Genomic DNA, 25,283 nt, shown 5'->3' on the forward strand with positions numbered 1-25,283 from the left:
ATTTTTGGTCAGTTAGAAAATGAAATAAAGCATCTAAACATTGGCGCTGACGTGAGATGAATCCACCCTTCTCGGTTATGTGGATATTATTGTGTGGTCTAGGCCAAATGATGACAGTGACAGGTCATTACAGTGACAAGTCATTACAGATTACACAAGCTATGAGTAGTGATGCAGAATAGCTATGGACAGATGATGATAAATTGTATTTCACTGTAAACATCTAAAGAGTAAATCTTTAACGTGATCCAATAGGACAGTGACAAATGTGTTGATGTCAAAATCCATGTATTATTTCACTGTAATTTTACATGCAACGGTTTATTATTCTCCCTTACAACTCTAGCTTGCTTTTCCATTAATCCTTTGAAAATTGCAGTGCCTATCATGTAAGAGACTTTTTTTATTTTTTTGCTCATTTCATCATGTTAGAGCCAGAAATATCAGTGTGATTTATTTGAATTTCATCACAAAATGGTGTCATATTGGGAAGTGAAAGTATAATTTTTGTAAATTAAAAACAATCTGAAACATGTGTCATGCATTGGGTTTTCAGCCCCTTTTACTCGGGTACCTCTAAAATATAATCCAACCAGTTGCCTAATTTAGTTAAGTCTCAACCTGTGTGCAATTTAATCTCGGGGTAAAGTTGTTTTTTACATTGTGACTTTGTAACAGGGACAACAAATGAAAAACTGCCTTTGGCTAACACTGCGAATTTTTACTTCATTTGTTCTGTAATGCGCTCCATCTCATCCCAAACTAATGCCGTACAGACCAAATCAATAAATTAGAATCTTATTAAAAAGTCCATTTGCTTCAGTCACTACAGCCACAAAGTGAAGCACATTATGTAGACTAATTACACACAGACTGATGTTTTCATGCATGCCTTTATTTGTGTTTATTGTGATGAATTTCTGCTTACAACTAATAAAACAAATGACATTTCATATTATTATATTATATTAGACCAATAAAAAATGTAATTTTCATGCAGAAATATGAGCTTAATAAAAAACATTAGTCATACCTATTTGAGGGTTTGTTATTTTCAAAAACTACTTTTGATCTGACAAAAAAATCTCAGTTGAACAGACATTCTACTTTTTTTTTTAATGACAGTACATCATATCCTGGACACATAATCCCCACTGCAATGTATAGCAGAGAGAGCATCATGCAACAAGAAGTTTTTTTTTTTTTTTTTTGTTCCGACTGGGACAAGAAAGCTGGTCCGACTGAATAGATGAAGCAGCTAAATATAGGACAACCCTAAAAGAAAAGACAAACAATTGACACCTGTGTTGAGTTTCATCTTCCATAGCCAACGAGGGTCATTGTTCTTTCTACTTCTGTACCTCAAACATTTCCCCACGCCGTACATAAAAGTAAAGGTTTTACATATCAGTACTTTGTGTACATTCTTCATTTATCAAAGGTTTTAAATTTACATCAGAATGAGGAGCTTCAAATCAAATACTAACTTGACTGTCATTAACAAAGGTGAGGCGTATGGGCAAATATTTTAGAAGTGCTAACGCTGTGAGGCAGCCCACTCTCCATTGACCGAGCATGCAAACAGGCAGTCGAAAATTGAATAGGGTTGAAAGTGATAACAACAATTTTTTTATTTTATTCTGACTTCTGAAATTGAAAGTAAGTTTTTCAAACCTATTCACAATTATTTATTACTTAATGTTGCTCTGTAAAATGTAGATAGAATACAGAAAAGTTTCAGGTTGTAATGCGATAAAATTTCAAAAAGGTTCAATGTTTGTGGTAGTATCACTTGTTATGAACTTGTACAAGAAATTTACAATCTTTTAAATCTGACTGCAAATTAACTGTGACCTGTTGGTTTGTACATTTTAGTTTGGCATTTAACTGTCACTGTTAGCTTTTACTGGAACACTCATAGTGGCTTAGAAAACAGAAACAAGTTTTTTACCTGCTTTTTTCCTATGTGTAATGTTGATATTCTCCCTCATGTCCCTGAAAGCAGCCAAATTATGAAAAGCTGCTTTGGCGCCACTGGGCCCTTTGCTGGTGGTGGTCTGAGGGGCCAGTAGCACTTATATCAGTCTGAATGTCTGTATGAATCATCTGATGTAAAGTGCTTTGAAGACTTGATAAAGCATTACACGTGTACAGGCCATTTATAAATATGGCAAAAGTTTTGAGTAACTTTACAAAAAAAATAAATAAATAAAATACTACAACTCATTCTATGCCAGCACGGTCAATCTAATTTAATTCAGCCAGTTTCAATGCATTTTCTCTACTTAATCCTGATTTGTAAAAAGTTGTCCACCAACAACCAAAATGCTAACAGATTGCATAAAATTTTCGCATTGGCTTTTCTTCCCACCTCCTGTCCTTCAACAGGAAAACTCCTCTAAAAGATTCACGGTCAGGACAGGTGGCCATCTGGCTTCACCAGCCGGGGGTAAAGAGGACAGGACAGAGGGGCAGAACAGCACCAGGCCCAAGGATACTTTGCTGTGGGCGGGGAGCTCAAAAACAAAAACACTGAACAATTACATGTCCAATTGCAATGCGAGGCAGTTAACATACTGTAATTGAGCATAACATCAATTCAAGAAAAACCACAAAACAAAAAAAAAATACAGACAGATGAAATCCCATTGCAGAGGCTTATCAAAGCTGAACACTAATAAATAAATCACCAGCTTCTGCAAATAGAGAACTTCTTACAGGTTGCTCTTAAGTTCTTAAGCTGTAAATCAAATTACCATGAATACTCCTCTCTGCTGCTATATTTGCAAGGAGTGCAGCATTGTCAAAAAAAAAGGTACAAATTTATGTTGGTGCTGCAAATTTAGCTACAATGACGAAAAAAGGCAATGGGTAGTTTTGTTAAGAAAAAATAAAAAATGTCCGAGACAGAAGATTTTTCAGTTTGTGTTTCTCTGCTTCGTAAGCAGAATATCACCTTGTCCTTTAGAATGGGCTGTGAGTAATGTGACCGGACAAGCGTGGAAAAGGAGACAGAACCGTGGAGAGGTTCGTCTCAGCTCAAGGTAATTAATATCTTCTACAGCGTTGGCTCTTTCTGTGATGACAGACTGATGGATGCCTCTATTACATCAGCAGTGTGCCTGACACTCAGAACATGATTTAAGATGCGTTCTATGTTTAATGCAAAGACAGTAGGATGTAAGGTTGTGGAATAAAGGAGGGGACACCAGTTTCAGCACGTCTCCTCACCATTATCTTTTCCAACGGTTCATGTGAGAACATCGTGGCTGTGCATCTCTTCCCAAGACCTGTACACTGCTATGGATAACCATCCATAATTATAGTTCCCTCTGTAAAGGTCTGTACAAAAGCTGACTCAAAGATGGCACTTTCTGCTACAAGTCTGACAGTAATGTTTGAAGACTTTTTTTTTTCCTCTCTTGCCGTTCTTCTGAGAGTTGGTAGGATAAGCTCACTTGCATCTCTCCACTTCTTAGTCACAGTTGTATTTGTTTCCAAAGCGTTTCTTCATTCCTCTGACTATAGAGGTGAGCAAGCTTATTTCCTGACTTTTGAAAAAATAAAAATAAAAAAAATCAGCACAGCGGAAATAACTGAATCCCATCTACTTTGGTCTCTTCCATTTAAAGCATCTGGCTAGAGAGTAGCGTCACCTACCATGCACAGGGGAAACAGGAAGCTACTGCCTATTCTTATCTTAAAAGAGAAAAATAAAAATCAGGAAGTAGGTTCAGATGCTTTTCTATTTCTTTTCACTGGTTAGGAGTAGGACCTCTTGATAAATTAACCTCTTGTTGACTTTGATTTTGTCTTGCTAACAGTCAAAATGTGTAAGGCAAAAAAAAATATCACTCCACTCTAACTCAGTTTTAGTAAGTTTTTATAAGCAATAAAAACATGTGTTTTTTTTTTTTTGTTTTCTGAATATTTAAGTTATAAATTTAAGTTGAAAAAAAAACCAAAAAATGTTCATACTTTTGCAAAGTCACTGGTAAAGTATGTTAGGAGTCCTGGTAAGGTAGTAGTTTCATGTGAATAGCTGAAATGGATTTAAAATGTTTGCTGAGAACCTAATCCTTTTTTTTCTTTTCTGTTGTATTCAGTATGTGCATGTATATATATTTAGATGCATATATGTTGAGTTCACAACGATGCTTAAATATAGAAAGTGGCTTCACTGTTGTGAACATTTAATAAAGAAAGACTTGAATATTTACAAGCTAGTAAAGTCAGAAATAAAGTGTTGCCATATTAACCCACATTATTGTGATGTGATGCATTACATGGCACATTAGTTTGGTTGGAGACGTTTGTGCAGGCAGCAGCTACAGATATCAAAGAGATACAAGAAAATTAGTTTCTTCATGGTTCAGAAAAAATACACAGAATTGTGGAACTGAGAAAGAGAAATAAGTAGTGAGATATAGTTGGGATATAATGGAAATGATGGGTGAGATGATTTACTTACAACTAGAGATGGTGGAGTTGCAGGGGAGTTGCAGGATACCCACAGAGGCTGAAATCAGTAGGCGGTGGAGGGTGGCGCTTGTTGATGAGGATTTTCGTATTATCAAGGAATAAGACGTAGTAGGGCTTATTGCCAGTTATAGAGCCAAATAATCTTTCCCCTGGCTGTTTTTAATCCCCTGCCTCTTTAAATCCGCTGCTCTTTAGGTTCCTCCGGATTGGGCTCGTCGACCCCCAGCTTTGAGGACACACCTGCCGGTCACACCCTGCATGTATTGTTTTCAGGCGAGGATTTAAAACCCAGAACGTTTTCACATCCATCTGTACTCATTCCCCATTTATTTTGAAGATGTTTTGATTTTAATAGGTTTAGTTTTATCTTTGCCAGTGCTGTGATATTGTGCAAGCATTTTCTGTCTGATTTTTAACTAATGTGCTGCAGTGACATCTATGGTGGCCACGTCTCTTCTACTAATTGGTGTGTGATTCACAATTTATCAAGGCTTCTGAGGAGCATTGACTGAAATCCTCCTTTAGTTCAAAGTTAGCTCTCTTTAATAGCCTTTATTGAATAAACGACCATTAAAATTGAGGATTTTGCCCAACCACGTAAATATCAATAGGCCATATCGGGGCAAAGCGATGGTTTTACTTTTTACAACTGAATCACTTTCCCAGAGACAACACCATCGATCTTTCTGTAAAAGGCAATGCCTTGATGCACAGCCGTGGACATGAGGCATGGATGCAATGACAGTCACCCCCTCCCACATGTCGCTTACAAAGGATTGCTGCTAAATCTGCTCATCACAACACTAGCTGACAAGAAATGACTAGTCATTGGAACAGCACACGTTTCCCCTGACAACACTTTTTTTTTTCTTTAAATGTCAACGTAACAGAAAATGAATGATACTCCCCAAATAAACTTCCATTAAACAATAATGCCAATCTACACAGCATTTATGGTTTGTTTTGTTTTCTGTCGCCCCCGTTTCATTATCTCCTGCCCTCACCTTGGCCAATTTGATCCAATTCCAGCTCCTTACATGATGGGATTCATTTAGGAAATAAACACACAGACACACGCACCCACTCAAAGGCACAATCACGCAACAATATAGCAGTCAGTGGACCTAAAGCGAAATGCATTTTTATTATTTGTGTGTCCAAATTTATTGGGTAACTCACTATTACCGCTTTCCTCGTCTCAACAATTCTACCGTACTCCACAGCATTTGTCCATTACTGGTTGAAGAGGAGCATTCTCAATTTTAAGTACTTAGGCAAATGAAATGTGCATGCAGCATTTTGATTATCTGGAGCTGGTGAAAATAACAATTGCATGCAAAATACTCATTCATGGTTTTTGTATTTGTGAGCAGTGCTGCAGCCAATTTTTCTAAGTGATAATCCATTGTCAGTACACGTATGAAACGTAAGAATTATTAAGATAGTCAATACTCAAGGATGCTTAAAACATAAATTTTTTTTTATTAAAAGAAGAGCCTCTGACTGTGGCGCTGGCTAGAGCAATCTCCTCAAAACCACAAAGTGTCTTCAACAATCCTACTCCAGATACAAACAGTGTCCTGACAATGGGAAAATAAGCACTATATTACTGCATGGGGGAATTTATTTAGCACAAATTCTAGTTTTATACTAGCTTGATAAGAAACAGGCCCTTATTCTACTCTTTGCTTTGTAGAGACTTGTACGATTGCTTGCTGGAGGTGTGGACTCTGTTGAAGTTTTCAGTTTTATCCAATCGCTAATGTTTTGCCGTGACGTACGTATGTAAGATGACAGTGTGATGCCATGGAGTGTAAAAAAAATACAAAAATTGCCTGCACTGTTAAACAGCCATCCTCCAGTGCCAGGGGGGAAGTGCCAAGCCAAATGAGGCAGCTGTGAATGTTAATTCAATATTTGGAAGCTTGGCCAAATACATGGACTGAACAGCTTCATTCTCTTCCTCTGCTGGCTTTGCCAAACTATAGGAAGACTACAGTTTTAAAACAGCATAAAAAAATCAGCGCCATTGTTCACAGTGATTGAATTTCTTCCGGAGAAATTCTTCTCAATGGGAGAAAACCCAGACGGAGAATTGAAGAGCGATGAGAATCGAGTGGAAGTGCATGGGAAGGCAACGGTCAGACTAGGTTTATGCTACTGTGGCAAAAAATTGGGTCGTTTCAACCCAACATTAGTAAAGTGTTGTAATTTAAATTTAATATTTCTTTTCTTTTTGACCAGAGTACAACTAAAACCAAAAATATCACTCAGAGTTGAATGGTTGCAATCTGACCTTACAGCAAAAAGGTCATGTGAGAAGTTTGCGTCATCGCTCCAGCTTCCTCAACTAAGAACATGCATGACGGGTTAGCTGGCCATTCTAAATTACCCTTTGACGTGAGTGTGTGGACGCATAGTTATTTCTTGTTTGTCTTTGTGATGGACTGGTGACCTCTCAGCAGATGGACCTCGCCTCCAGCCTATTGACAGCAGGAGATAGACTCCAGCCCTCCTACGACCTTTCAACAATAAAGCGGCTATGGAACAACAGGCTGTTGAATACAAATGGACGGAAGCACAATAATCCAAATTGGGTTGTTTTTAGTCTAGATGTTTTAGGAATACGTAAAAATGGAAAATATAAATTTACCTTGAGCGCTAGCTTGGATATTTGTGCGCAGTAATGATGGACTTCTGACCCCGTCCAGGATATAAACCTCCTGCTCTATAACTGCTGGTATAAACAGCGATCCTGCAGTGACCCTGAACAGGATTAGGTAGGTTACAGAAAATGAGAGCATGAGTGCAGCATTTTATCAGCAATGTTACAATTTTTTATTTATTTTTTAATCTATGCTACCACCACCAAAACACTGTAGCATGATGCTGTGGCATACTGTTTATAACTGGATATGTATCTATTAACAGTGTTCAGTCAGACAATATTTGAATACTTCAGCAGTCGTGTGTGTCAATATCATAAGCATTATGTGACGGGAATGGCACAAAATGTGCAATGTTTAAGCGCAAATAACTCTGATTTTCATATTTGCTCTTTAAATGATGCAACATTGGGTCTAAAATTCTGGTTCGTACTTGTTGAGCTCTACACCTTATTGCATATGTGCATGTGTTCTCCTTGACATTTGTGCAAGAAAACAACAGAAAAAGCAGACATCAGCTCCACATCTGTTTCCTGTGGCTCTACAGCACCAGCAGCTAATCTTCCTGGCTGCCTGCGCCGTGGATCTATTATTTCTAATGGCAAAACAATCAGGCTTTATGGCCCAGCACCACATCTACTGGAATGGAAGCAGCACGTAATTTAATACTTCAGGAATTGGCTCCACGATTTTTGCCTCTGGCTCCCCCGTCGTATGCTCAATAGGGATTTAAATGCTGCTATGATAATGGCAATAACTAGGTTCATTGGAGCTAGTGATAAACTATGAATGGAATGGATGACCCAAGGGCAGAGTGCTTTGTCCCTGTGGCTCACTGATTTACTGCAAAGCAAGCCCCTGTTTCATAAGAAACCAGTGGTTTGCTCAAGAAGAAGAAAAAAAAAAAAAAAACCGAGCAAGTCAGTGGTTTGAGAAACCTTTATGGCCATTAAGCATTTAGGGCTGTTTTTCCTTATGTTTTACTTCAAAGACTAATAGAATGACATTTCGAATAGACAATTTAGTTTCAAGGTAACAGCATAAAACCTATCACATTTCTTTTATTCTACAAATGGCTGGTTGAAGTGAAAACACTTCAAAGTCAACCTACAGAGCTGGTTTAATTTTTGTGCAGTTTAACCTTCACTTGCCCCACATCTCTTTGTCCAACACATTTTCACCCGAGAGTTTCGAATTGTACAGTTACATAAAACCTGCTGGCATTCCCTGTGTTGTTTGGCATTGGAGCTCTGATGGAAGTACCGTCTATAAAAGGTGGAAAAGGCTTTAACAGGAAACTGAAAGATTTACCTGTGAACAAGTAAAAATGTAAAGATGACTTTTTTTCCCCTTCTCAGCTGTCGTTCTTTCGGATCATTTTTCTGTTTGTCGTTAACTTTACCCACTCTGCATTTTTGCAATGTTGAGGCTGGGGAACTTCTTGATAAACTTAAAGAACCAGAGTAAAGGTCAGCTTAAATCAATTAAAGTGTAACTGGTTCATCTTTCAGACTTTCTGCTGGAACGTATTTCAATCGGGTGTTTCATACAGCCACATAAATTGGATGCACAAAATTATGGTTGCACAAAGCTATGGTCGCATTACTGGTTGGCATTTATTCACAGCTCCACATTCAGATTTACAAACTCAACATATACATGAGTGGAACTTATGCCAATCCTCCCTGCTGTCTGCTTGAATCATTGTTGCTAATTCCTCCTTGGTCAGAATCCTTCTTGAGAAACGTCCTCAAATTAGGCTGGTCAAGTTCTAGCTGTTTTCTGCTCCACACGGCTTTCATGATGCCTTTGTTGTTGTAGCGCCAACCACACTGGATCCAATTATAGTGCTATTTCTGCTATTTCCACATTTCAAGGAGTTTAAAAGTTTTAGTGTGGTCATTAAAATCCCTTCACTAATGAGGTAGAACAGTGCGGTTATTAGACAGGAGGAGAAGGTTGTTTAATAGCTTCCATTAAAGACTTGCTTTGCTTACTTCATTATCTATGCTAACTTCATCCCATTCTACACCATTTATTTAAAAACAGGGACAGGACAACAATGCAAAGGAACTCCAGGAACATTGATCTTACCCCACGGCAATTGTCCGTCTTGGACAGACGCAACATAGGCTATTCTTCCTCCCCACTATCATTTTTACAGACCCACTGTGATGTTCGGCTTATCAGCCAAACCTCCATTTGTCAACATACTTGCAGTAACATGAATCACACGGTGCTATTATTTACCAGGGCTCCAAATGTCCCTGTGTACATTTGCATATTTTATTTGTTGGTAAATTACAAATAGCAGATGGAGACTAGAAAGCGAGCTAATGCTCGGTTTCACACCGATTCTAATTGTGTGAACGTTCGACGAGGACTGAGACAGTTGGCTGAAATGTGGTGTTTGATTTGTTTGAAGAAATAATGGGCAACAAAAGTCCACTCCCATTCTATATGCAAATATTTAACAGTGATAAACAGTGATTTAGTGGGGGGGATACAACATGGCAAACACATACAAAACACACATTCAAAATAACAGCGGTTGTGCACATAGTAGGACAGGATTTTGTCTGTATTGTATTGTATGCAATACAGACAAAATTGTATGCAAATTATCTGTTTATTGTTGCTCCATAGGAAATATCTATCTATCATAGCTGATTAAAGATGCCTCTATTTTCTGTTTTCTTTCTGTGACTTTCTCTTCTCTCCAGCTTTTGTGCTCAGCTGCACATTCCCCAAAGAGCCTGCGGGTGGAGAAGTCTCAGTGACCCATCTCCACGCCGGCGGGGAGGCCTACTTCAGTTGTTTTACTGGATACAAGTTGCAAGGTCCCAAAATGCTCACATGTCGCAACGCAACTACACCCTACTGGAGTGGAAAAGAACCTCAATGCGTAGGTAAGGCAACTAATTCCTTTGCCAAGTTTATTCCAATGAATCTCTGCAGTTGGAATTGTATTAGCCACACAGAGTGGAGCCCTGGTATTAGGGGCCGCAGCCACACCTATGTGTGATTTGGTTTGGTTTATTTGACTTTTGTGTTACATTAAACCAAGCTACATTCATTTGTTCCACTATCTGATAATCAAAGCAAACATCTCACTAAGAATGAAACTCCTAACATTTTTAACAACTGAAATCGAGAACAAAATCGAGCTTTCGAAAACAAAGCGAGCCATTTTTTTTCTTTTTTTTTCTTCAGCCTTCCTGAAGAAAACTGGTAATTTTGATTAATGAACACTGTTAACCAAAGTGTCTCCCACTGAGTTGATTTGAGAGACCAACTGTGCACAGGGAGCTATTCTTTAGAGACGGGGGCAAAACAAAGCCGTCGGACCTGGCTGCCTTGATTAGCACATGTGGCTGTCAGTCTCCTGCTTGTAAAGGCTCATCTTCCTGTTCCGGCCTTTCACATCGCCTGCATGCAGCTGCTCTCGGCTGATAGCATTACCGCTGCCATTTTGCCGCGTTAAGACACTCTTAGGGGGGGGGCGCTGGTGAGCAAGATATGGCGTAGGACGTACTTTTCAGAGCTCCTGCAATATCCGTAAAAATTACATAAAAAACAGCATTAAACACATGAATATAAGTCAAAAAATTTGAGCGAAAACCTAAGGATTACAAATAGTCGGACAACCCGAACAAAATCATCCTGAATGGCCGAAAAATTGCAAAAGTATAGATACGGAAGCGATGCTAATGCTGTAAGGCCTGCTAGGACCACGAGGCAGCGGACAACAGGCGACGCGGACCCACCGATAACCACTGGGTCTGAAGGTCCAAACATGAGCAAAGAAGAAATGAAAGCAGACATTTTATCGTCACTGAGAGGAGAAATCGCTAAAGTGATAAGAGACGAGCTTAAAGGCGCACTGGCGGAAGAGTTTCAAGTTATAAGATCCGAACTGCAAGCGGTCCGCTCTGAAATTGCTAACAGCTCAAAGTCCATACAAGCTGAAGTGGATGTTGTAAAGGCGGACGTCTTGGACTTAAAAGGTGGCCTATCAACGTGGTCAGACGAAGTCACTTCACTACAGTCTGCTGTCACAAGCTTACAGAAAGAAATGTCAACGCTCAAAGATAAATGTGAAGATCTGGAGGGAAGAATGAGAAGGGCCAATATCCGCATTGCGGGCATTGAAGAGCTCCCGGGATCCAGCTCCCCACAAGCTGTGGCTAAAATTATCAAAGAAGCTCTGCAATTGGATCGAGATATAAAGGTGGACCGTTCACACCGCACAGTTACCGGCAAAAGACCGAGGGACCGTGAGTCACCAAGAGTCATCATCGCTAAATTACATAATGACGGGGACGCGGCGGAGATCCTGAGAAGAGCCCGAGACGGAGCTCCGCTTTCCTACAACGGGCACCGCGTCGCCTTCTTCCCCGACTACACGGCCAGCGTAGCCAAAGCAAGAGCCGCTTTCACGGAGGTGCGGAAGGCGTTGCGGGGTATCAAGGAGGTCCGCTACGGCCTGCTCTACCCGGCCCGATTCCGAATCACATATCATAATGAAGAAAAGGAGTTCCTGGACCCCAAAACAGCCATGGAATATGTCCGGAGCAACATTTCTCCGACAGAGACAGCCGAATAAAGGTACCGTGAGCCCGTAGAGACAATAATATTCGAAAATATGTTCATTGTTATGGCTAATTTTCATACAGCTCTCTTCATAAGTTTTATGAAGTTACATCTATAGATCTTAACGAAACGAGCAAATTTGCTGTTTTATTTTTGATTCCTTTTCTAAGGTTGCAGGAGCTTGTGAACTATGTGTATAGCTTACGTAGCTGTATTGTTGTTTTTTTCCATTGTGACTTTTGTGTATTTCCCACCTTGTACATATCTAAGCGCACCTGCTGCACACTCACATTCTACCTTGGCTGTGCACTTTAGCGGCTTACTTTTAGCTGCTGGGGACTATGTCCCAAGTACTTAAACATAGTATTTACCCGTTCTGTGTTTTTCTTGTTCTGGTCCCTCTGTTCCCCGGGGACCCTGCGCAATTTTTTTCTGCAAGTTTATTTTCTGTCTGTTATCTTTTGGCATCATTACTTGTTTACACTCCTTTTTTAGAGTCTAGAAATGCCGGTTACAGGTGTCAAAATTTTGCTTTATCCTTCTCTGCTTGGTCCTGCGTACATTGTATACCTATATTCCTTAGACCCCACACAAATAAGACAGTGTTATGCATAAGGGGTGTGTGGTCATTTATGATATTTTCTGAGAGATCAAAACTTAGATCTTATAGAGATAATGGGTGACCCACTTAAAATTGTAACTTATAATGTAAATGGGCTCCACAATCCAATCAAAAGAAAGAAAATATTGAATCAATTAAAACAAATTAACTGTCACATAGCTTTTTTGCAAGAAACCCATCTGCCTGACACAGAGCACGAAAAATTAAAAAAATCTTGGGCAGATAAGGCTTTCTACTCATCCCACCCATCAGGGAAAACAAAGGGTGTTGTCATACTGGTGCATCGGGGGGTTAATTTCACGCAAACGCTGCTGCATAGAGATACAGAGGGAAGATATATATTAGTTAATGGTACAATTGATGGCATAGAAGTATCGCTTGTAAATGTGTATGCACCCAATACAGATGCACCTGAATTTATAAAATCACTTTTTAAGGTAATATTACAGCATAGTGCCGGGCTGCTATTACTGGGTGGGGACTTCAACTGTATTCTGTCACAAATATTGGACAGATTACCCACTCCAAAAAACCCACTCTCTAGAATGAGTAGGATGCTTAAATATCAGATTATAGAGACAGGAATTGTAGACGTATGGAGAAGCAGGTTTCCCAGAACTAAAGACTTCACTTTCTACTCAAGCAGACATGCATCCTACTCTAGGATTGACTATTTTTTTACCTCAAAGTCAGAGCTGCATAGAATAGTAGATATAGAAATATTACCTATTACTATCTCTGACCATGCACCTATCTTATTAAAATGGGACATAGGACACAGGCCAACATCTAAACAATGGAGGCTTAACACGTCTCTGCTTAACGACAATGTATTCATTGCATTTATTACAGAAGAGCTCAAGGCGTATTTAGAAACTAATATATCTGCAGAAACATCACCTCTGATAATATGGGACTGTGCCAAAGCATTCCTTCGGGGCCGCATAATTTCTTTCTCATCCGCAAGGAAAAAACAGAAGAATGCTAAACAAAAAGATCTAGAGGACAAAATCAAAGATCTGGAGTTTAAACATAAAAGACACGCTTCAGTTAAAATCATGAAAGAATTAAATGTAACCCGCAGACAACTAAATAGTCTTTTGTCAGATAAAGTAGAGGGCAATTTGAGGTTCACTAACCAAAAATATTTTGAATATGGTCAGAAGGCTAGTCGGTTACTGGCATTTAGACTGAGAAAACAACAGTCCTCCAATATGGTTCACAAAATAAAATCTCAAGATACTGTTGAGACAAAACCTGACAAAATAGCAGAGACTTTTGCAAAATTTTACAAATTATTATATACAAACACTGATACCTGTAATAATGACCAAGAGCTTACTGATTTTTTAAATAACATAAAATTGAACCAATTAACGGATGAGGCGGCTTTGAAATTAGATCAACCGATTGAGGAATGGGAGATCAAGCAGACAATTAAATCGCTTAAGAACAACAAAAGTCCAGGCCCAGACGGCTTTGCTAATGACTTTTACAAAAGCTTTATAGACCTTCTGACTCCTTTGCTATTAAAAGCATATCATCATGCTTTAAAATCCAAAACTATGGCACCATCTTGGACAGAAGCCACAATAGTAGTAATCCGCAAAGAGGGCAAGGATCCTACAGACTGCCAGTCCTATAGACCCATATCACTACTGAATACAGATCTACGCATACTTACAGCAATTCTAGCAAGACGACTTAACAAATTCATCACCCAAATCATTCACCCTGATCAGACAGGATTTATCGCAGGCAGGTACTATGCTGATAATTTAAGGCGTTTACTAAACCTAATAAGCATCCAAAAAGAAAGAAAGATTGAATCAGCAATCATATCCTTAGATGCCCAAAAGGCATTTGACAGAGTGTCCTGGAAATATCTAATTCATACTCTGAAACATTTTGGATTTGGCCCACATTTTGTTGACTGGGTGCAAACACTTTACTCCTCTCCACAGGCAGCAGTTAAAGTTAACGGCTTTAGGTCTGATAGATTCCCACTAGAGCGGGGTGCATACAGGGGTGCTCACTCTCACCCCTACTGTTCGCCATTAGTATTGAACCGTTGGCTCAAATCATTAGAGATGATGCTTATATTAAAGGAATAGAAATTAACAAGGAAGTACACAAAATCTCATTATATGCCGATGATGTATTACTGTACTTGTCCGACCCTAAATCATCAATCCCCCACCTAAAAGAGCTAATTGCTCAATATGGATTCTACTCGGGCTACAAAATAAATATTGAAAAAACGGAAGCTATGGATGTTAACAGTACAATCTCAGATTCCATAAAATTACAGAGTGAATTTAAGTGGCCCAAGAATGGCATCAAATACCTGGGTATTCATATACCTCTATCTTTAGCTAATCTCTATGAGGCAAATTACAGCAAACTTCTACGAGCCATTAAAAATGACCTAGAGCGCTGGGATACACTCCCTATTTCTTTGATAGGCCGGGTTGAAAGTATCCGTATGAATGTCTTACCAAGACTACTCTATTTATTCCAGATGCTGCCTGTGACGATTCCCAAATCTACCTTTGACACCTTAGATAAAATGATAACTGGATTTATTTGGCAAAAAAAGCGTCCTAGAATCAGACTAAAAACCTTGCAGTTATCTAAACCCAAGGGGGGCCTCAAACTACCGAACTTAAAATATTATTACTGGGCTGCGCAACTTAAACCCTTATTAGTATGGCTACAGAATAGTACAGATACTCGATGGTTGGAAATAGAGGAAAGCTCGTGCACAGTACCATTACAAACATTACCCTTCTTAGATGCTCCTGCAAAGGAAATGACAATCTGGACAAAAAACACCCTCAAAATTTGGAACAAAATACAATCAGCTTTTAAGCTATTAAAACAGATCTCACCTTTATCAAGTATAGGATTCATGAAGACATTTGCACCAAACAATTTAGATACTGGATTCAAAAACTGGTCTAATTATGGACTATCTTATATCCATCAATTAATCAAAGAGGGAAATTTCAAAACCTTTCAACAGATAAAAAATGAATTTGGTCTCCCCAGGACAGACTTCTATAGATACTTACAACTCAGAACCTTTGTGATGACACACAAAAATTGGACTAAACTTCACGAAGCTACACCTATAGAAAATTTTCTAATGGACATACAAAGGGGAAAGGAGAATAAAAAAGTAATTAGTAAAATATATGACCTGTTTTTATCTATGAATAGGCACGACTCCACAAACATAAAGCATAGATGGGAGTCTGAACTGCAGGTGTCAATAGCAGGGGACACATGGGAAGAAATTTGCACTGAAGCACAATTATCAACAAATTCCAATACATGGAGGGAATTCAAATGGAAAGTAATAGCCCGGTTTTTCAGAACGCCAGCTATAACTAGTAAAATGGGCCAAACACAAACCAGCTCATGCTGGAGAAATTGCGGAGCGCAGAACGCAAATCATACACACATCTTTTGGTCTTGCCCTAAACTAAGTGTATTCTGGGAGGAGATTTTTGAAGCCCTTAAGGTAATTTGCAGGAGAGACATTCCAAAAACCCCCTTGTGGCAGTTTTGGGAGAAATACCCGATGGAATAGACAGAAAGGGTGATCGATATATCCTAAATATTTTGCTTACGGCAGCTTTGAAAAGCATAACCATCAGGTGGCTGAAGCCAGGGCCTCCTACATATGACACATGGATACAAAAAGTCTGGGACATTTATTTGATGGAAGAAATTACATATTCCCTAAGGCTCCAAAAAGCAGTCTTTAACATAAGGTGGAGCTCTGTCATACCATTATTAATTCAGTGACACATTAACAGGGCTGCCCTTTTGCATTCACTGTGTACTTTTGGGTCAGTTTAAAATATTGTGATTTGGAATGTGTGGACTATCTTATCTCAGAGGGGATTTATTTGTGTGTTTTGTATTTATTTAATTTTGCTGTTAGCTGTCTTTTTATTTCACTCTGTTGTTATTTTCAGTATTACATTTGTTAGAACATGTGCTGTCTCGTCTTTTGTCAAGTTGCAATGCTGAAGATGTATGTCAGTAAGAGACAGAAGAATGTAATTGTTGGAATGTGTTTTTGGTAAAAATAAATAAAAATAAAGTTTAAAAAAAAAAAAAAAAAAGACACTCTTAGGCCCAGGAGAGCTGCCTGGTGTTGCACGGCCACAGTCCATTGGATATTGATGCAATCTGTGCACAGACAGTGACTTTTCTCTGAAATCCCCCTTCCATAGTTTCATTACATTTCTCATCTAGCTTTTACCCTCTAACTCTTTATCCTCTTGCTCCCTTCTCTTGCTCGGTTTCTTCTCATATAGCGTCCTGTGGGGGGATGATAAAGAATGCCACCTATGGTCGTATCGTCTCTCCTGGTTTCCCTGGCAACTACAGCAACAATCTGACCTGCCACTGGGTACTGGAAGCCCCCGAAGGCCACCGGCTTCACATTCACTTCGAGAAGGTTGCTCTGGCAGAGGATGACGACAGGTTGGGCTATACCTGACATAATTCTGAAAAAGAAAAACAAGCAAAAAAAAAAAAAAAGCCTCAAAAACGCTTGTTAGGAGAGAAAGAGACTCAACTAGTCCAATAGGAGTTTACCATCTTTCTCAAACCTTTACTAATGGATAAATAGTTTAGACTAATTATTTGTACTCTAAATCCCACAGATGCTCATTGGGATTAAGATCTGAAGAAATTGCAGGACAAGTCAACACGTTGGACTTGTTGTTGTGTTTCTCTTTAGCTAATAGCTGATACTATCAAGCCCTAAACTCGCCATCTGAATGACATTATCCATGTGAACAGAGCATTACTTTCTCAAGGGTCATTAATGACCAAAGTCTTTAGAGTAATGGATGAATTTGAAAGCATGTATTGTCACTACAATCCTTTAAGAGCGTTCTTTAAGTCCAGTGAATTGAGGAGGCTGATGTAGCATGAAATAGGGGACAGCAGATTCATTACATTTTCAATTGAATCAACTGATCAACGTGGCTGCTGTCATGCATGGTCATTCGCCTTATTACAAGACCCATCTGGGATATTACCACAAAGTTGTTGCAACTGCAACTAGAAGAGTCTCGTGGAAAGTAATTTTTTATTTTTTTTTATTTTTTTCTGTTTTTACTTTACCGTCTAATTCACAGGACTGTTTTTGCTGGTGTGTATTTCCAAACAGGCTGTTGATAAAAAATGGGAACAACATTGACTCTCCACCTGTATATGACTCCTACGAAGTGGAATACTTGCCAAACGAGGGCGTGCTCAGCACCGGCCGTTACTTGTTTGTGGAGTTCACCACAGATGGGACGATGACATCCACCGGAGCAGCCATCAGATACGAAGGCAAGCAGATCACGCGGACTGCGGAGTGACTCATTTTGTACAACGCGGTGTCAGCAAGTCTAACTATTTGCTTTGTTAATGCAGCCTTTGCCAAAGGGATGTGCTATGAGCCTTTTGTAAAGTACGGCAACTTCAGCAGCAGTGACTCCACCTACAGCATGGGAGCGGTAGTTGAATTCTCATGTAATCCTGGCTACACGCTGGAGCAAGGTTCCGTCGTGATTGAGTGCGTGGATTCTCAAAACCCACAGTGGAACGAGACGGAGCCCGCCTGCAGGGGTGAGCGAACACATTTTGTCCGAATCCCGTTTTAACCCTTTCACATCCTGCTCAGTGGGCCTTCCTCTGTGTTTGCTCTCTTCATACGTATGGGAATACGGCTCATATTTCCACGTGCATCTCATCAATCTCCCCCATTAAAACTCCTCCCACTTCCCGTCCCTAGCCACATTCTTCAAGTAGCTGTGAAAATATTGCGCAGCGTGAGGAGGGAGTAATTCTTCATAATGTTATTATGATTTCATTTATCACAACACCTACTTGCCCATTTCTGGCAAACAAAGTTTTCATAAAATAAATGCACTTTAAGGAACCGAAGAAAACAGTTCTGAACATAACACACTTACAGACGAGTATAGATGTTCTAGTGGTTTTTGTAGTTGTAGCAATAATTGCTGAAAAGGTAACAAATAACAACAAAAAAAACACTTGCCTAGAAAAATATAATTATGCTGCATTATATTGTTTGCTGACAGTTATTTTTTTATCTAGTGTTTCCTATAGGTTAGAGTCCTTCTAATGAGAGCCCAGACAAACTGATAGAGTAACCACCATTTATCTGAAGCACATACTAACACAGTAATGTCCCTCCCCCACCTGTTGTTGCACTGCATGTCAGCTTAAAATTGTGTTAGTTCTTTTCTTTTTTTCTTTTGGATAATAAAACTGTCACATTTGGCTGTTCAGAAATGTTTCTGGCTGATTAAAAAACAAACAAAAAAAACACAGTTATGGCTTTATTATTACAGCTGGTAAGCTACAGGCAGAATGTCTGTTAAGACACTGACTGTAACCTGGCTACATAGGATGATGCCTAATTGAGCAACTGATAACTGTTTTACTTTTATGAAGCAAAAATATTCAGCCCATTAAGCACAATTATGAAAAATGCTATTAAGGTTTGCCTAAGTGTACCTATAAATTTTGAAATTATTACAAATGTAGTGATTAAGATGTTAGATTATTTAAACAGCTGTGGGAAATATTAGAAGGGATAGATTAAATTTTAAATAAAGGCAGTGACCGCATTGCACAAGTGTTTCAAATCTAAATGAAATATTTTGAATGGAAATTTTATATCATCGTGGTATTTTGTAATACGAAGTGATTATGCCATGACAATCTCATTATTATCATTATTATAATGCATCAAGTCTTATTTTATTATTATATTTTAAATAAGTCAAAAACCCTATCCAGATATGCCTGGCCTAACAATCTAAGGATTTCATGGTGTTTGCTTGATCATTTCAGTAGGTGGTGATGTCTTTTGTTCAGACATTAAATCCAAAAAGCATTTAACTGTGTCTTCCTGAGCTGGTTTCCTCTGATCCGTGATAAATTCCCTCTTAAGATTATAGGAATGATTTACTTTGATATGTGTGCTCGCAGGGCAGATTTTTCAAGTGCTCAAGATTAAAGGCACACAATAGCTGCCCTGAATTGAACTCTCCACAGAGCGCAGACTATGTACAGTAACAGTCTGCTAAAACTATTGCTCTCTATAATACTCATCTTATGTACACATATAGTACATCTTTCTTTCTTCGCAAGGACTTTGCATTGACTTTTATTTTTTTTATTACTTTTTGTTGCCTAACCCCGACCCTGACCCTAAATCTAATCTAAACTCAATTAACTCCTTAGCCCTAAACCTAAACCATAACTCCGATACCCCTGCAATGTGTCAAATACAAGGCCACATGCTCACGCATACACACAATTTGCTGACCATACTCTGGTTGCTTTAATGCCTGTCTGGTCACAGACAGAGTAAAATTGAAAAGCGTTCTTGTAAAGCCAGATATGGGAAAATTAAATTCTTTGCTCTTTTGGGTCACGGTCGCCACGTAGCTCATTGTTGGTACACAGTTTTACAACAATCCTGCCGAGCAGCGTGCACGTTCCATTGCACTCGTCCTTTAAAGTCAGGGTTCATTTAATTAAATATTAAAAAAAAGAAACAGGATTTCCCTGCACCAGCGTTTGCGTTTTAGAGGCTCGATCGTACTCCTCCGCCTGTAAATTGGCTGCAGTTTGTTTCCTTGTGTTGTTTACTCTCCTGTCTCTGTGTGTTACAGCTGTGTGCAGCGGAGAGATCACAGACTCTGCTGGCGTGGTGTTGTCTCCTAATTGGCCCGAGGCCTACGACAAGGGGCAGGACTGCATCTGGGGCATCCATGTGGAAGAGGACAAAAGGATCATGCTTGACATCCAAGTGTAAGAGTCCATGCACAGGTCTCAGACTGGAACTCGCACAGGGGGGAAGTCAGGGAGGAGGTCAGATTGAGCTGCTAGCGTTTAACACTCCATCTCTTGCTTCAAACACACACTTTTCCCGTTACTTGCTCATCTGTTTTCTTATCGCAGCAGGCTTGTGCACAAAGAGAAATCTTTCCGTGGCAGCGCTCATTAATTAGAATTTTTTTTTTTTCATTTTTACATCCGCCTACATTAAGGATTCTGTCCTGCTTCCAGCTCGCTCTCTGACCAGATTAGCCAGTAAGCCTCCCTGCTCCCACTTCCCTGGTGTTTGCCTCGGAGTTGGCTTTGAAATGAATATGCTCTGGCAAGTGAACTACTCTGAGCCACTTATCCGGTCCGCCCAAATGGAATCCAGCACACACGTACAGATGTCATAATGGACACACGCACACTGTGTGTGTCACCTTCACTCTTCACCTTCACGAGCTCCCGTCTCACATAATCAGACTTGCACAAACACATGCAGACATCTGTTTCTCCCGTCTCCGCACCTCTTTTTGGTCTTAAATTAAGTGAACAAAATAACCCATAACCTTGATTTCTTTTTACGGCGCATTGAGCATTTCTCTAAAACCAAAAAAAAAAGAAAAAAACGATTCAAGTGTTTGTATAGAAATTCAAATCTTGTCTCATTATCCTGTATAGATTCATCCGCTTGTTTCGGATGAGGGATTCGACCGTTTCAGCGTGTGCATCCGTCTTGACACAAAACAATACAGCACAAGTGATTTGTTTTATTGCTCAAAGCAGTTGCAGAGGCACAGCGAGAGGTTAAAATTAAGCTGGCAGGAATTCGCCTGAGGTCCCACCAAACAAAGACTGTGGAAAGACTCAGGCTGTAGCTGGTGTACTGGTTGCATTCCTCGTTTACACAGGCTTGCAGTTGATTCCTTCAAATGCTGCCTTTTCCATATCCATATTTTTTTCTTGAGGACACAGAGAAAATGGTTTCTACTGCAACAGACCACTGTCTGTCTAGTATTTGTTCCATAAATGCAGCTCTAAACAAGTGTTTTTTATCCGCTCGTTCATTATTTGTACTCGTACGGCATCTGAAATTTCAGTCAGAAATGTTGAACGTGTCGAGTTTTTGACGACGACATCAATGTTTGCGAATGCCCAGTTCGAAAGAAGAAAAACATAGAAATGCTTGTTCTTAGGCGAAACAGCTTCATGTCCCACCACTTCCGAGCCTCGTCTTATTATTTCTGTGTTTTTATGGCCTACCTACTGAGCAAAAGACCTGCTAACATCAGCTAGAGCTGCACATTGACCTGATTTTGAAAGTGATAAGATTTACAAAAAAAATTCAGTAAATCATGTAGAAATACTAGAAAAATTACACCAGTGCTTATAGACTGCTTCATTTGATTCAGTTCGAATTAATTTCCACTTTTCTTTTTCCATTTGTAACATATTTGAGCTGTGCCGTGCTGGAGGATGGCAGATGACACACATTTTAATCTTAACGTGTCACGAAGCATTCAAGCAATAACACTGAATGCGCAACGACTTCCAGATGCTTTCCTGATATCAAAAGAAACAACGTTCATTTTGTTTGCATGAAAGGAAAAAAAATGTCTGCTGTTGATCATTCATTATATTTCCAAACAGAAATACATCTGCATACAGTGGCAACTGTGCTCAAGTTCCTCTTATGTAACACAGCAATGATGCAGCACTGGTGGAATATTTGAAAGTTAATTTAATTTGTATATTTTTTTTATAAGTCAATACTTATTTACCAATGTAAATAAATCCATGACCACCCAGTTCCAACATGCCTGAGTTACTGGCAGTAACTCCACTCTGCAGAGGCCTGCTAAAAGAGCCATTCGTTTGATCCAGCTGTGTTTAAAGGAAGGTGCACTTAAGGACTTGGGTGCTGCTGACTTAAAGTGTGTATTTGTGTAGCTGATCTACTCAAGATTGTGTTACAAATCCTAAATTCAAATCCAGATATTCCTTGTTCCTTAATTAATCCTTGTCAATCTCAGCTGAAGCCAGATAGATTGATGTACCAATGCCTTTTTAGCCTAGATGCCTATGAACAGTTTGATATTATTCAAATGTATTTTCAACTCAAATGCTCAGTGGGTAACCTCATCTCAGTACTGACACCTAACCCAAACTGTGATCCTGAAGCTCACCTCTTCCCTATCCTTATCCTGAAACAGAAGAGGGTTTTTTTTTTCTTGGTTTTGTCAACCAGATAAAAACATTTGCCTCACAAAATAAGTTTGTGCGTAACCCAAAATATTTTTTGGATTGCGGAGAGTTAAATATTGCGCAAAGCTGAGCACGGCTAAAGCAGTGTTGGGCTAAGTATTCAAAATATTCGTTCATATTTTCCATCTTTTCCATTTATTTCAATCGTTAATTTATTTGCAAAACAAAATCTAATTTCGTTACCAAAAGCCGTTTGATGAAGGCAGCAACAAGATTTCAGTTTTGCTGAACAGCCATGTTAGTGGGAATTGTAAAATCATACTGTAAGGAAAACAACGGAATTTTGAAAGAAAAAGGTCAAAAAATGGGGAAGAATTACACCTATGTGGCTGATTTTATTTTACTGGTTGAATTAACACAAAACAAGCAGATACATCTCAGTGACATTTGTGAAGGACATGGTTTTCCTAAGCTATCTTTCGGGCTTGCAAGCACTAGGATATGAGCCATCACATGGATTTTTCCACAGAATAATAGCGTGAGGCATACTAAGAAATGGCACACTGTGTCTGAATGCCACACAGGGCTTTGTGTGACCCAGCATCCCTCTCTGTTCTTTAGATCAAGATTAGAACTTTGTGATAAATGTCTGATGTTGAAAGTCTACCAGGGTACCTCGGATAACAAAAGCTCAGAGAACAAAGCACATGTAAACAAGTTCGGTTTGCGGTAATCTGATTTTAATTCAGGGATTTCTCTTTAAATTGTACCTGTTGGATGTTTGTTTTAATCTGGGCCACAAGAGGCAGCTCACTGTAAATTAATAGCACCGCGTCCAGCTTTAGTTTATCTCAAAGTCGGTCAGGCGTGGCTGTCGTGGCAGCCCCTCTGATCCCCGCGGTTACCTCTGTGTCTGCTCCGTTTAGCTTGAGAAACAGCATTCCTGTAGGCTTGGTCAACACGCAATTTGTGTCAAAGGTGTGTTTGTGCGCAAAAAGGCTCTTGTGTATAAGAGCTGTCTCATTATGAGGGTGGGAGCACACTTTTCCACATTAATGAGAATGTTTTCTGTGTTATCATTCATCACTGTGCCTGTGCTGGCAATTACAGAGGAGCAGTGTGCATAATGAGGACTGATTAATTAATTTAGGCCAAACAGGAGGGCTGGCTCTTTGCTAATTAGTGCGGAGCATGGCTCGACCAGGAGCCAGAAACAAGAGGTTACAGCTGATATTCCCACCTGTAGGATACACCTCAGTAAATGCTTCAAATATAGATTAACATTCCGATTGCACTGCGTTCGCCACTTTAAGTAGTGCTGATGTACGTTTACTGACCAGGAACAGGGGCGTTTTAGTTTGGGTGGGTTGCATCCTCTAGTGGAGTTTCTGAGCATTACATGCTATCCCATATGTCAGTGTATATTATAGGGTGTCTTTGTGTGCTTCAAACTTAAGTGAAGCTGCAAAAAAAAAAAAATCTAAATGCATAATCTCCATGTTAGGAAGATTAAGAAGCTTTCTCCTAAAAGCGTGACAATGAAAGCAATTCCTATTCTGTCCGAGTTGCTGGAGATTAGCTGTGGCTTTTCTAAAGTTGTCAGGTTGGTGAAGGAGACAAATGCCTAGAGGCCTGTGAAAAACAACGGCTCTCTCCTCATCCTGTCTGCTGAGCTGAGTCAGTGTGATTGGTATGCAGAGAGCTTCTCCCAAGTTCTTTCTTGAAACGGCACTCCAAAAGTTGGAAAAGGTCAAGACCGTGTTTTCAAGCCGAAATATTTCATCAGACACAGTGCCTTTCATGACTGCTCATTAATATGTTTTGTCACCTTACAACCAGAAACTTCAGTCACTATATTTGGATTTTGTGCATAGGACCAACATTAAGTAGTGCATAATTATGACGTGGAAGAGGACTTTTGAGTTTAAAGTCAGGCAGGACTTTGTTTTCCATCCTCTTTTACTGTACAACTTCGAAATAAAATCAAGTGGAACTAATTGCCTTCAGAAGTTGACTCACTAGTTAAACTTTGTGTAAATAAATATAAGCTGCGAAAGAATCAGAGGTACATTGGAGAAAACTAGTCAACAAACCATGTTAACATAACAAAAGATACACCAGACATGTATATAGATAGTTTTGGAGAAGGTTAAATATTAGTAAGGTTTATAACAACATCCAGGTGTGCTGTGGTGGTGCAGGAATTAACCAACATATGGAGGCCTAAGCCTTAACCTGGCTGTCGCAGGTTTGAGTCCTCGCCTGGCGACCTTTGCCACATGTCATCCCCTTTCTCTTATTACCCACTTTTTGGTCAATTCGTTATCAAATAAAGGCCACTAGAGTCAATAAAATCTTTAAAAAAATGTTCTTCTTAAAGGACAGACTCCTTTACAAAGAGTTTCTATGCTAGGAAACTAATGCTGTGCGACATCCTGAACACACCATCCCCATAGCGACGCACGACAGCATCGTGACGTGAGGATGTTTTTCTTCAGCGGGAGCAGAGATTCGCCTTCCAGCAGAACAAAACTCCCCCGAACAAAGTTTAGCCATCACTGCACTGGTGGTGCTCGGTGGTGCTCATGTTCATGTTTGAGAACGGCCGACTTCTCAAACATGAAAAGTTTGAGACTTAAATCTGAATAAAACCTAACTTTCGTGACATCCTAAAACACTTGTGACTGTAATTTCATCCACATTCGGTTCCTCAAGGTTTTGATTCACAGAGGCTGAATAAAAACGAATGCCTCAATTTTCAGATCTAAAAATGTGTTTTAAAAACGTAACAAATTTGTGTTTTGTTATTTCGCATAAAATCTCAACAAAACACAATAAAGTCTGTC

General features: G+C 39.4%; 1 protein-coding gene across 1 annotated transcript in view; it reads left to right on the plus strand.

Moving 5' to 3' along the window:
• Positions 1-25,283, plus strand: part of LOC103475882 (seizure protein 6 homolog) — a 114,597-nt gene that overhangs the window by 78,495 nt on the left and 10,819 nt on the right. Inside the window, exons 5-9 of the mRNA XM_008427824.3 lie at positions 9,872-10,057; positions 16,695-16,863; positions 17,558-17,724; positions 17,809-18,003; positions 20,085-20,223. Coding sequence (XP_008426046.2) covers positions 9,872-10,057; positions 16,695-16,863; positions 17,558-17,724; positions 17,809-18,003; positions 20,085-20,223 — 856 coding nt within the window. The remainder of the gene's footprint in view (positions 1-9,871; positions 10,058-16,694; positions 16,864-17,557; positions 17,725-17,808; positions 18,004-20,084; positions 20,224-25,283) is intronic.

The sequence above is a fragment of the Poecilia reticulata genome, chromosome 14, assembly GCF_904066995.2.
Source record: "Poecilia reticulata chromosome 14, P_reticulata-male-v2, whole genome shotgun sequence".
In the NCBI taxonomy this organism is placed as follows: Eukaryota; Metazoa; Chordata; class Actinopteri; order Cyprinodontiformes; family Poeciliidae; genus Poecilia; species Poecilia reticulata.